This window comes from Euleptes europaea, chromosome 17, assembly GCF_029931775.1.
Source record: "Euleptes europaea isolate rEulEur1 chromosome 17, rEulEur1.hap1, whole genome shotgun sequence".
Taxonomy (NCBI): domain Eukaryota; kingdom Metazoa; phylum Chordata; class Lepidosauria; order Squamata; family Sphaerodactylidae; genus Euleptes; species Euleptes europaea.
The window spans coordinates 16,658,682-16,672,608 of NC_079328.1; the positions used below are offsets into that span (position 1 = coordinate 16,658,682).

Genomic DNA, 13,927 nt, shown 5'->3' on the forward strand with positions numbered 1-13,927 from the left:
CTTGGAGGGGCGTATGAAACCCCTCGCCAGATTGACATCCAGATAGTCTCGCAATACAGTCTTTTCACTAGGGCTCATGGGGTAAACCTTTCCCTTAGACAGTTTGCCTTCCCCTACAATCTCGATGGCACAGTCCGTTTCTCTGTGGGGAGGCAGTTCGTCGCACTCTCTAACATCGAAAACATCAGTAAACTGCGAGTACTCAGAGGGTAATTGAGGAGAGACTGGGGCGGGGGACCCTACCAGTGCGGCGGCTGGAGTTCTGAGTACCCGTTCCTTGTCATGCAACCCACAGGGGTTTTCGGGGAAGGAAAGCACCCGTTTAACCCAATCAATGGAGGGATTGTGTCCCCTTAACCAGTTCATCCCTAACACCACAGGGGTTACAATAGGGGCGATGGTGAAATACAACCGTTCCCAATGTTCCCCCACGGACATAATCACGGCTGCAGTTCTGTGGGTCACAGGGCCCCGTTTAAAGTCACTCCCGTCCATTTGGGAAAAACGGAGGGGTCCCGGAAGCCGCTTGCGCCGGACACCCAACTTCTTGGCAGTTTCCTCATTTATCATGGTGCGGGCACACCCCGAGTCGACCAACGCGGGGACCTCTAACGGGGGACCCCCTTTGGGTAGGGACAGATGAACACGCACAAATACATTGTCCTCTTGGGCGCTTACCATCGGTGGAGCTCCTTGCACAACGATAGGGACGGTCTGCTGCGGAGCCCCCTCTACAGCAGACCGACGGCGTTTTTTGCCGGCTGTTCCCACTCTTCCTCCTCGCTGGAAGAGGGGGACGGGGTGGTGGCTTCCGGGGAGCCGTCCGAATCAAAGACGGTATTTGTAATCCGGGACCCCGATGGGACCGTAGAGTCGGATGCCCCATCCTGGGGGCGCGCGTGGAGAGCGGAGGGTGCGCCGGAGCGCCGGCTCAGTGGTCCACTTCTGCGGCGAGGCTGGCTGTCGGCGGCCGGTTTCGTCGGCTCGGCCTGGGTTTGGCGGGGAGGGGTCGGACGGCCTGAGCGAGAGGGGCATTGCGATGCAAAGTGACCCTTTCCCCCGCAGATCAGGCAGACGCCGGCCTCGAACCGCTTGCGGCGTTCCGCGGCCGAGAGACCCCCGCCACCCCCTTGCCGGAGTTCCCGGCCACGGTCACCTCGGGGCCTGGGGTCTCGCCCAAGCCGTTGCTTGGACAAGTTCAGGAGTTGTTTGCGATTCTCGATGTCAGCAGCATGGCGAACCCAACCTTCCACATCCGGGGGGTTCCCTTGCATGAAGGCCCAATGTTGGAGGTCTGGGTTGAGACCCTCCCTGAAACATTGTACCAAGGTAGCTTCACTCCAGTCCAGAATTCGGCTAGCCAGTGACTGGAACTCACTTGCATACTGCGCCACCGACTTAGTCCCTTGGCGCAGTTGCATCAGGGAGGCTTTAGCCCGCTCACCCAGAGTCGGGTCCTCAAAACGGTTTCGGAGTGCTACCATGAACTCGTCCAGGGTTCGCAGCACCGGCGAGCGGAGTTCATACTGCAACACCATCCAGGCAGCCGCCTCCCCTTGCAGTAAGGAAGCCACGTACTGCACCCGGGACTCCTCAGAAACGAAGGTTCGGCCTTGTTCCCGCATAAAAATGTCTACTTGGACCATAAAAAAGGTCAACTGGTCTCCCGACCCGTCATACGTGACTTTCAGGTCCCGACGGGCCGGGGGGGCAGGGGTTGCGGGCGGAACTACCGGCGCCCCGTCTGGGGGAGCACCGGCTGGAGGTTGCAACTTCAGCGCATCTAGGGTCGTGGCCATCTCACCCATTACGCGTTGCATGATCTCCATCTGCTCCTGCATAGCCCGGCGGTCTTCCTGCCACTGCTTTCGTTCTTCCTCCATGAGGGCCTCTTTGCGGGCCGGGTCCCCTTCGAGTCCCGTGCTGGGGAAGGCCAACCGGCGATCCTTCGCCGCAGTCCGCGAGAGCGACCAGCCCTTGGGAGAGTCCAGCCAATAAGTAAGCCCCCGGGGACGTTCGTCCCGATCTTGGTCGGGGGCGCGACCCTTCGGTTTCTTTGGCTTGGCTCCCTCCTCCTTCGGGTCCGGCTTCTCCGGCTCGTCCGGTTCCTTGGGGGCATCGGGGTTAGGGGTGGTGTCCTCGTCGGCTGACATTCTGTCCAACGCGGTACAGCTGCAGTCCGAGAGGCAAGGACTTGCAACTTAATGTGAGAGATCCCCCTCTCTGAGTTTGCTTCTCCAAATCAGTTGCTCAGACGTTGATACAGAAACAATAGATTTATTGAAGCCTTCAGGAGATGAGACAGGCACAGGTAGAAAGTTGCAAGTGAGGGGCTATACGGGTTTACAGAATATATTGACTCCAGGGCACTGGGGCACTGGGGTTCACACTTATTGTTATGGGAAGTTACAAGCTTGGCATAATACAAAACATCAGACGGATCCCAGGAAGTCTGGTGCGGCTATCACACTTCCAAGGCCGCACCGGCCTGAGGGAGTACTGGCAGGAAGAACAGCGGGGGGGAAGATACATGGGCCATCAGGCCTGGCGCCTGAGACCAGAAGGTGTGAACTGCTTTTACGAGTTCACTGATAACACCGCAGGTGATGGAAAGCAGAGACACAAAGACAGAGACCCTCACAGTGGGCAAGCAAAGCAGAAAACTGCAGAAATAAAGAGTACAGCTTTTCCTATCCACAAAATGGGTAGCAATGTCACATTTTGATGAGTTGAGTGTCCCTATCCCTGTAACAAAAGATATAGTAATAAACTAAATAACAATTTGCTACTGTTTAATGGTGCTACAGAATTTACCACCCTACCTTACCCTGTTATACGGCTGGCACTAGAGAGGGGACCTATGGTAGGAGTTGGGGACCACAGGATGTCAGGAAATAAGCATGTATGGGGGGTACCTTTCGGTGCTTACCAACCCTCCCAATACTTATCTCACCTGTGTGATCCCTCTCAACGTAGAGTCTGGCTAGATTTAATGTTTTGCTATCTGCTCTACTTGAAGCCAGATTTCGAAAAAACCCTCTGTCTGCCAGGCTTTGCCCCTGTGGCAACAATTGTATTGTTTTATTGTAGTCTCTATGCAGAATCTCGCAATGAACTATTAAGCCCCCTGTTGATTGACAGAATGTCCCAGATTCTTTTTTTAAAAAAGGTAAAGGTCCCCTGTGCAAGCACCGGGTCATTCCTGACCCATGGGGAGACGTCACATCCCGACGTTTTCTAGGCAGACTTTGTTTGCGGGGTGGTTTGCCAGTGCCTTCCCCAGTCATCTTCCCTTTACCCCCAGCAAGCTGGGTACTCATTTTACCGACCTCGGAAGGATGGAAGGCTGAGTCGACCTTGAGCCGGCTACCTGAAACCGACTTCCGTCGGGATCGAACTCAGGTCGTGAGCAGAGCTTTTGACTGCAGTACTGCAGCTTAACACTCTGCGCCACGGGGCTCCTAGAGATTCTTTTAATGTCGCTTATTTATTGAATAACCATTTGCCTCAAATATTGGAGATGGTGGCGCAGTTTTTAAAGTTTGTTTTGAAAGCCCGCCAGACAGTTAATTAGATGGTATTATCAACAAACAGTGTTATTTGATGTAACTGTCTACTAACTATTTTTTAAAGGGCACCTTTTAAAATTTCCATTCCTTTTGTATTGTGCCTTTTTATGCCAATAAAGGAATGATTGATGGATTGAAGCATGTATGGTATGTTCTTGGTACTCTCCGATCTCATACTGCTAGAACATGGGAAATGGGGGAGGTTCCTCTTCTAGTCAAAGATTAAATTACTGCAATGTGCGCTACATGGGTCTGCCCTGGAAGACTGTCTGGAAGCTGTAGTTGCTACAGAATGCTGAGCCATGATAGTTCTAGAGATTATTATGTGTGTGTGTGTAAAGTGCCTTCAAGTCGCAGCCGACTTATGGCGACCCCTTTTGGGGTTTTCATGGCAAGAGACTAACAGAGGTGGTTTGCCAGTGCCTTCCTCTACACAGCAACCCTGGACTTCCTTGGTGGTCTCCCATCCAAATACTAACCAGGGCGGACCCTGCTTAGCTTCTGAGATCTGACGAGATCAGGCTAGCCTGGGCCATCCAGGTCAGGGCAGAGATTATTATACCATAACATAAAGACTTGAGACCATTTTCCAAAATCTTGGTGCCTGTGTCCAAAACCACTACTTGAGCAAAAATTTGTACTGACAGGCTTAAAAAAAACAGCCTTTCCCATCTGGCCAGTCTCCAAGAGATGATTCATCATTTTCATAATGTTTTCTTTAAATTGCAAGCTAACAGAACATGAGCAGGGACTTGAACCTTGGTTTCCCAAGCCTTACTCCAGTACTTTAACCACAATACCAAACTGGTAGAGCTGTAGTGTTAGAGTACTTTGATGAACCTTCTGAATCACTGGAGTGCTTAGAAGGCAAGAGATGGAACCTACATATTTATACCGCATGCGTTCACCCCATGGAGCTCAGCTCTGCCTTTAACATTGTCATGCCCTGCTGCAGAATAGTCTCAAAAAATAAACAATCGCTCTCTTAACTGCAGTCCCACCAGTTAAAATTGCCTTTAATTGATAGGTCAGACCCTCAAACCAATGAGAGCTTGCAACCCTTCTTGCCAGACATGCTTTGAACCACATTTGTTCTCTCCTGCTGTCTTCGGCAAGACACTATTCTGTCAGCCCTGCCCCCATTTCGGCAATGTATGGATAACAACACCAGCCTACTTTACAAGCCTTGTAAGGATTTGTGCAATAAAGTTATGAAAGTGGGTTGAACACTCAAAACTTTACCGCCTGTGTGAAGCATTCTTGTTAATAACATCAGAGTTACTTTAAGGGTGGGTGTAAGTTTTCGGACCTTTGCTGAAAGCATTCATAAGTTAACTTTACCCAAATCATCTTGTTATACCTTCTCTTGCAGAATTGCCTCTTCATACATTCGTTAAGCTTCTCCAGATCCTCAGGATTCTCTGGTTATATTGGGATGTAAGAAAATACCTGCTTGTTCCAGACGTTTCTACTCAGACCTGTTCTTTGAGCCATTGAGCAGGTAAGCAACTTCCCAATGTTTTGACAGCTGTTGTTTGGTTCTAACATGCCGGCCAGAGCATCCTACAAGAATGTGAAAAAAGATCTGCGATCTTGCAAAATGGTGGCTACAGGAAAAATGGCTGTCTCCACGACAAATATAATAATGTGTTCGGCTTTATCGACCTTAAAAACAAATACTTTGGCACCAAAATGGGCATCCTGCATGAATTTTAAATATCAAAATAACAGTTTCCGCCAACTTGAAAAATGGCAGTTGCTGGAAAGAATCCCAAAATTTGCATGTTCCAAAATTTGAATGTCTACCCAAGAACATTTTAAAGCTATAGTGTCTTGAAACGCGCAAACAATAAAATTCTCTGTACAAATATTTTTTTGCTGGAGTCTGGTGTGGATCCAGGACTATCTGGTGATGTCCACCTCTACAATCATGTGTTTGGTTGCCTGAAGCATGTGTTTCCAATGAACAAACTGTTGGATTCACAAAATGCCATGAATCTCCTCCTCCTCATCATTACCTTTATTAGGCATTTACATCAGTATACAATAAACAGAATTACGAAATCGGTTAAAACAGATTACATTAAAAGGACCCATTAATCTCTCTGCTGCTTCATTTCATAATCCTAGTCCAAATTTTCCAACAAATTTGATTCTGCTTGTTTCCTGTTCATGTTCCAGCCACCTATGATTATAAGCACAACTTTTTTAGGTGTATGATGAATTTCTTCTTGGATATTTGCATAAAAGCTTTCAATTTCTTCCTCTTCAGCATCTGTAGTTGGGGCATAAACTTGAATGGTGGTTATGTTAATAGGCTTTCCATGAAGTCTGATAGATATTATTTGATCAGAGCTCCTGATTGCTTGTGCTGTGTCTCGCCTTACTATTAGAAACACTTTCTTCTGAGTTAGCCATTTCCAGAGTAAAAGCCTTTGTAATTTTCTGATTAAAAGTGTCCCAATCCAGTCCACTTTTCATTCATACCCAGGATTCCAGTTTTTAAGGTGTCCATTTCTTGTTTTATGATTTCAAGCTTGCTTTGATTCGTACTTCTCACATTCCATGTTCCTATTTTATGTGTCAGAAAGCTTTGCACATTCCTTTTACATCTGTTTGTATCAGCAACTGAATGTCCTTTCATCTTTAATCTGGTTGCGCCAGTAAGAACAGCACAATTTATACTTATCCTCTGCTGTTCTCCAGTAGCCTGTAGACTGAGTGCCTTCCGACCTAGGGGTCCCGTCTTCCAGCTCTTTATCTTCTTTCATGTAGAGTTGTCTCCTCATAGGGTTTTCGAAGTATGAGATGATCAGAAGTGGTTTACCCCTGCCTTCTTCTGCATAGTACTAACCAGGGTTAGCTGAAGTGTTACTGCTTTTGCCCATGAAAAATCCTCCATCAGTATCACCTTCAACTACTGCTGCTGCCCGTTAGCTACCTTTCAAGGATTCTTCCAACCCCATCACCATTGGAACTGTCAGTTCTTGTTTATTTATATTTTTATTTTATTAAACTTGTACCCCGCCCTCCCCAGCAAAAGCCAGGCTCCTGCTGATGTGACTATTGACTCCTAAACAAGGTGGATACATCTTAGTCTAAACTGAGGCTATCGTATTTTGGTCACATCATGAGACGACAAGAGTCACTGGAAAAGACAGTCATGCTAGGAAAAGTTGAGGGCAGCAGGAAAAGAGGAAGACCCAACAAGAGATGGACTGACTCAATAAAGGAAGCCACAGCCCTCAGTTTGCAAGATCTGAGCAAGGCTGTCAAAGATAGGATATTTTGGAGGACTTTCATTCCTTGTTACTCAGTATTGCTTCGCTTCTTGACAGTCTTATCATCCTCTTGGCAGGCCAGGCATCACAGGCTGTCTTGCCTTAGTCTTCTTTTTTTGGGAGCAAGCGCTTTCAAAAGCTGTGTTGGAACCTAGTGCCTTCTTGATGTCCACTCCACCTTCAATATCAGAATTCTCCACAGGCCTGACACTGATACCAACTACCATCTCAATGTCAATTCTTCCCACTTCTGTGTTGGGCCCAAGTCTACAACAGCTTTCTTGCCATCTGTATCCCAGAAGGGGAAGGGAATCTCTCCACAACTGGAGAAAAAGTAGTAGAAGCAATCATCGTCTGCTCCAATGACGTCTTCTGCTATCTCAGCATTGGTACCTATGTTAGACCTCATGCAGGACACTCCACACAACTTGCTTGAACCTGAACTAACTATTGTTGAACCCAGACCAATACTAGAGGATACCAAGCACAAGCTTTCTCTCCCTTACTAACCCTTATCTGGTTGTCACTCTCTATTGGGGTCAGTTAGAAGACTCAGAAGCTACAGGGCTGAACGTGCCCAACCACAGTTGATCCATCAGCCAGCTGTTGTGGCTTGTCAAAACACCCTCACTTTCAATCCCACTTTGATGGTATCACTGGGAAGGATTTCCTACCCAGCCTTATGGTCACCAGCACCTTCAGTTGCCTGGTACTGACTGTGGACAGCATTCCTAAGAATGCTGTTCAAGGAGATGTCACTCCCCATCTTAAGAACATATTAAGAGCTCTGCTGGATCAGACTGGTGGTCCATCTCATCCAGTATCCTGTCTCACATAGTGGTCAAGCAGTTCCTCGATGGCCAACATGTTTGTCACCTAGTAGAATTCCACCCCCCCTTTATTCTAACAACTTGCTGATGGGCACTAACTAATTTTATAGGGCTGTTGTAAAGATTACTGAGAATGTGTGTGAAATGCTTGACATGCCCCTTGTAAAGGATGGTTATATGAGTAAATCTGGTATTTAAGCTGCCAGAATTCTGCCCTTCTGTTGTTCAAGTAGGAGTCTGCTGTTTTCTCTTTGGGGTCTGGATTTAGCATTTAACATGTCATGTTTAAATGCTTACGCTTTGCTTCAGCTCCGTTTCAAGTTTCTCCAGTCCAAACCCTATTGCATTGTTTATTGGATGTCCTTCCCTGTTGATCATACTGTCTTACACAGTGTAATCTGCCTTGAGTCTCAGTGAGAAAGACAGACTATAAATAACATACCAAAAAAATTGTATGATCTGTCACCTCGCTATAGTGACCTGTTCTGCTTGATTGTCCTTCTCTGTGCCTTATGTAACTTGTTCATGAGACTTTCCTGTCTGGGAAACAGGCAGCATATTGCAAGGGAGTACAACAGGAATTCCAGCTATTAGCAGTAAAATCTGATGTTTCTTATCAGCATGCTCAGGGATAGTCAGGAAACTGCCTCTCCTTACAACCTTTCTTTGAGGTTGGCCACTATTTATGTGTGTGTCTGTACTTTCGAGCCAGTCTTTCAGTCGTATTAAATTTTTCGGCTGGTCATGTCCCTCATGCTGCTGTCGATGGCTGCCTCAACGGCAGGGCCAGCGGGTACCAAGATTTTTTTGCAAGTGCCCCCCCTTTTTTTAAAGGGCCATTTTTTATGGCTGCCGTGATTTTAAATCTCCACTTGCTTGGTCAACTGTGACAAGTAAGAATTGCCTCTAGGCAGCCAGGTGGGGAAGCTCGACCGAAGGATTTTTTTTAAAGAGTCTCCGCATACCAGAAACACCATGAAAATATGTGCATGTTTTGTTCCCCATAGGATTGTTAGAGAGAGATCCCCATCTCCCCGTGCCAGGATCACTCTCTGAGTTGTGGCCCATGTGCCTGTTCGGAAAGAAAAAGTTGGGAGATGGAATCTGAGCGTAGAGACACCCCTCCCCCCCCAAAAAAAAACACCTTATGCTCGCAGATGGGGCACTGTGAAGTTGTAGTGTTTCTATTGCTGATTCTGTTCATTATTATATTGTTTTACGATCACCTTTTCAAATTCTGTCGAGAGCATCCTCAAATTTTGGAGAGGACTGGTGTTTTAAATAAAAAAATATTGGTGTAGGTAGTCCCGCTTCGGTAATACTTGCACTGGGTTTGAGCTGTTGCCAGATATCTGCCCATTTGGTGTTGGGAGGGCTAGAGAACGTACAGTTGCTAGGGAATTTGCAGGGTTTTTTAAAAACAAAACATGAGAATGGAAATTCTCAGGATGCCACAATTCCACACCCAGTACTTAAATCCAGTTTTACATGGTTAGTAGGTGGAAGCATGGAAAATACATGGTATATCTTAAGAATAACAAGTCAGACTCTTGTTTGAATATTTTAATAGCAAATTGCTTTGCTGCGGTCATAGGGAGTGGTACGTTCTTCCTTTGAACGTGAGCCATCTCTGGCTTGCTTTTGGATGTATCGAGCCCCTTCTTGTAAACCTTTTCCTGGAGGCAATGGGGTTGGAGGACCCCCCTTCCCACCGGACACAATGCTACAGTACATCATCTCCCGAGGCTTCCTCGGGAGATGGTGGGCTCTCCTTCTCTGTAGGTTTTTAAGAAGAGGCTAGATGGCCATCTGTCAGCAATGCTGATTCTATAACTTTAAGCAGATGATGAGAAGGAGGGCATCTTGGCCATCTTGTGGGCATGGAGTAGGGGTCACTGTGGGTGTGGGGAAGAGGTAGTTGTGAACTTCCTGCATTGTGCAGGGGGTTGGACTAGATGACCCTGGTGGTCCCTTCCAACTCTATGATTCTATGAAATGCCTTTTTTTTAGTTGTTGTTTTTCAACTCAACATTATAAGAAAACACACAGCATGCATACGTAGCTATGACAAGACATATCCGCCATTATTTGAAGCAGGTCCATAACCATCTAAATTCTGTTATTGTAAAAAATCATTTCTTCATATGGAAAATAAAATATAAGCAGACATTGCAAGAGAAGGAGGGAAAAAATGAAATATATACCCAAACATTACACAAAAAATAAGTTGTAGTTCTTATTATGCTATAATTCCGCATACATGTGACGAGCCTTATACTAGAATACATTACAAGATAAACCTATACTAAATATTTTATAAATTTCATATTGTACTAAATCTATTCAAATATTACTGTTATATTAAGATATCTTACAATACCTATATAATGTAATACTAAACATTTACAGTTGAGCTCCCATTCTGTGACCATAACTACTGTGGTATTTCATGGAATTCCTTTTTGAAAAGCAACCAGTGGTTGCCATTACTTTGAACACTTCGATTTCATTCTTCCGGCCTACCTTATGCTTTGAGGTTAAATGGTTTCTTGGGCAAGCGGCAGATTTATGTGGCTGAGAGAGGGAAAGGGAAAGGGCTGTCATGGGGCAGGGCCTCAGTCATTACGAAACCTTCCTTTGAAAACTCCATACATCACATTTAGTGGGCAGATTTTCCCCAGCGTTGGCTTCATCTCCAGTTACAAGAAGGGTGGGGAGAAAAAGCCTCTGAGCGTTCATTATGGGAAGAAGCCTTTGAAAGGACAGGTGGAGCAGGAATATCAAACAAGGATCTTCATTTGGGGAGGGGGGGGGACACAGAGAGAAACTTTTAGGCAACTTTCTGGCTGAACAGCACTGCCCCTGCCCCCGGCGTGTAACAAGCAGCAGTGAGAAATTCAGCTTTCAGGGGGGAAAAAAACCTGGAGAAATTATTAACCACAATTTATAACGTCAGAGTTGATCTGATTGAAGGTTTGTTTTCTTGCTGGCGGAGGTGTGCTCTGTAGAGACTGGTTCTCTTTTCTTTTTCCCCCCCCTTAAGTTTCATTTTTGAACAGCAAACGGAGAACTGCTCGCATTGGTGCTGCTGGCTCCAGCTGCGTGTGTGTGTGTTGTAAAAAGGATGGTGTTTCTCTAGCTGCCACACACAAACAACACATTTGACCATGAGGACTCTTCGCAGGTTGAAGTTCATGAGTTCGCCCAGCCTCAGTGATCTGGGCAAGAGAGAGCAGGCAGCCTCGGATGAGCGGGGAACCCAGCAGCGACGGGCCTGCTCCAACGCCACCTGGAACAGGTAGGATCTTGCATGGCCCTCCCCAGTCTCTTCCTCCTTGCCTGGAATTCTCTCGTAACAGGTGCTAATTTCAGAATGTTCCTGTCCTCCTAAGGTTTGTCGTTGTCATTTAACAAAGCGATAAAATGCTTTGGATTTGTGTTTTGTTTTTTGTTTTTTGTCTGATTCTTGTATGGAAAATGCATGCTGTGCCAGTTTTCTTCTTGCAAGGAATTTTAACAAGTGTGATCCTGCGTTTCTGTCGGCCATATCCTACCGCCTCAGCACGTTTCATTCTGCTACATGTACAGAGGGCTTGTATGCCTTTAAACTTTGCACAGAAGGCAGATTTTCAGCAGGTGTGGCTTTTCCCAGCACAGTGTTGTTGTAGTGGGGGAAACCACATCTGATCTGTTATTTTCTCCTGTGCAACTTCGAAAGGTATGGCATCCTTTGGGACAGCAGCAGGAATTTAAAAGGTGAGGCTACCCATTTTAATTCCATCGCCAAAAAGCTTAACCTGCTATAATTCTGCATGTCAGAATGCTGTTAAGTACAGAAGCAACATCAGAAGAAATAGCGTGAACCTACATCAGACTTGTGCACAAGCAAAGTTTTCTCTACCTAGGCAATCACAAAAGACAAATGCTGCAGTTTCTCTTATGTTCCAGACCAGGGTCTAGCATAGAATTCACAGCATAGGATTTCCTCCTTATGAAAGACAGGCAGAGACTTCAAATAGGATAGAGAAAGTTTGGTCCACTTTATATGTAGGTTTCATTGCAGAGAAAGATATTCAGCTTTCCATTATTCCGTCGCCTGTTAAAATCCTGGTATAGATTACATAAAACAGCATTGAGGTTACATATGAAATTTGTGAGCTTGCAGGAAACAGACACAAACAATGGTTAGCAAATACTCTTGAGCAAGAACTTGCACGTCCCATGTTGACCAACTCTTTAAACCATACTTGAGAAGCATCTGGGTTTATTAGTTGATGTGTTACGTCGACTGGAAATGCCCAAGTTCTTCATCTGTTGCGTGGTAATTTCATCATCTGTTGCGTGGCCAGTGGAGTTTCTGGAAGCAAGAGAATAATGTTTTTTAACAAGCTGTATCTGCAGTACACAGTGAACTTCATTTGTAATTGGCAGATTCAAAACAGATAAAAGGAAGTATTTCTTCACACAACGCATAGTTAAATTGTGGAACTCCCTGCCCCAGGATGTGGTGTTGGCTGCCAACCTGGAAGGCTTTAAGCGGGGAGTGGACATGTTCATGGAGGAGAGAGGTATTCAGGGCTATTAGTCAAAATGGATACTAGTCATGATGCATACCTATTCTCTCCAGGATCAGAGGATCATGCCTATTAAATTAGGTGCTGTGGAATACAGGCAGGATGGTGCTGCTGCAGTTGTCTTGTTTGTGGGCTTCCTAGGGGCACCTGGTTGGCCACTGTATGAATAGACTGCTGGACTTGATGGACCTTGGTCTGATCCAGCATTGCCTTTCTTATGTTCTTATGACAGCAGTCCTTGTATGCTTGACAGAGGTTTCCAGTATTCTGCAAGACTTTCAGTAAACAAAACGAGAAGTGCCTGGCTTTAGATCACAGGCCTTATATTTTAAATGAATATGTAGCAAAGAGATGTCAATCCAGATGGACATGCCACCGACTTCCCTTTGCCTGCACTGGTGCAGCAAGCTTGTTTGGCGGAAGATTGCTACCTCTTTTTAATTACAAACTAGTTTTTCCTCTGTGTAGCCTGACATATAAATTTGTTTGGATGAGGTTGAATCAGTGGCACAGAAACAGGTTCAGTTCTAGTTTGGGGCAGCTACCACTGTTGAAGTATTAAAGGAGAGCATTCCTGCTTTACCCAAAGGGTGTTTCTCATAGCTTGATTTGACCTATGAGGCAAGGGAAATCAGGCTCACCCACAAATGAACCCTGAACATAGGTTTTGGTGCCAAACATTCCAGCAAGATGGGAATCCTTGCTGGCTTTCTTCCCATGGAGGAAGCATGTAGGGGTTTCCCATTTTGCTGGAATGTTTGGAGGTCTGCAGGAAATGACCCATATCCTTTGCCTGCCCGAGACAAGGGGACAGGAGTGAGGGTGCTTTCCCAGGGTGCATTTTTCACCGATAAGAGGTTGCAGTCCAGAGATGTGCTGTGCTGTCAGAAGCAGGAGATGAAGCCGCCGTGGCTTCTCCCACCGTTTTCCACTCCGTCATACATCCTGGATTCTTCCTTATGTTGTTCAATGCAAATTGACCCCTGTTCAATGTACTAGGCAGGGGAAAGAACAGCAGATGAAAAGACCAGAGGGAACCATGCAAGAGAAGCTGTGACTGTGTCATCCCCCATTTTGGGGGTTGTCTTAAAGGAAATTTCTGTGTTTGGGGGTGTGGGCTGATAGCTTAAAACTCCTGTCAGAGGATGTTTGCTCCTTCCATCCAGATGGGGATGTGACTCAGTGGTAGAGCACATGCTTTACATGGCAAAGATCCCAGGTTCATTCCCTGACATCTCTGGTAAAAAGCTACGGATAGTAGGTGACGCAATATGCCTCTGCCTGAGACATACCGTCTCATATTGGGGAGGGGCCGTGGCTCAGTGGTAGAGCATCTGCTTGGCATGCAGAAGGTCCCAGGTTCAATCCCCGACATCTCCAGTTAAAGGGACTAGGCAAATAGGTGGTGTGAAAAACCTCTGCTTAAGACCCTGGAGAGCCACTGCCAGTCTGAGTAGACAATACTGACTTTGGTTCTTGTAGGTTATCCGGGCTGTGTAACCGTGGTCTTGGAAGACCACGGTTACACAGCCCGGATAACCTACAAGAACCAATGAACTCTGACCGTGAAAGCCTTCGACAATACTGACTTTGATGGACCAAGGGTCTGATTCAGTATAAGGCAGCTTCATGTGAGATCCTGGAGAGCTGCTACTAATCAGAGTAGACCATAC

General features: G+C 46.3%; 1 protein-coding gene across 2 annotated transcripts in view; it reads left to right on the plus strand.

The window, feature by feature from the left end:
- Nucleotides 1-4,999: 4,999 nt before the first annotated feature.
- The window catches only part of PRR5 (proline rich 5), a 35,080-nt gene continuing 26,152 nt past the window's right edge, over nucleotides 5,000-13,927 (plus strand). Inside the window, exons 1-2 of one of the 2 annotated variants that reach the window (XM_056862494.1) lie at nucleotides 5,000-5,070; nucleotides 10,865-10,978. In XM_056862494.1, the coding sequence (XP_056718472.1) occupies nucleotides 10,875-10,978 (104 nt within the window). In that variant the 5' untranslated portion in view covers nucleotides 5,000-5,070; nucleotides 10,865-10,874. Of the gene's footprint in view, nucleotides 5,071-10,723; nucleotides 10,979-13,927 lie in introns of both variants that reach the window. The other variant, XM_056862492.1, reaches the window with a different exon arrangement.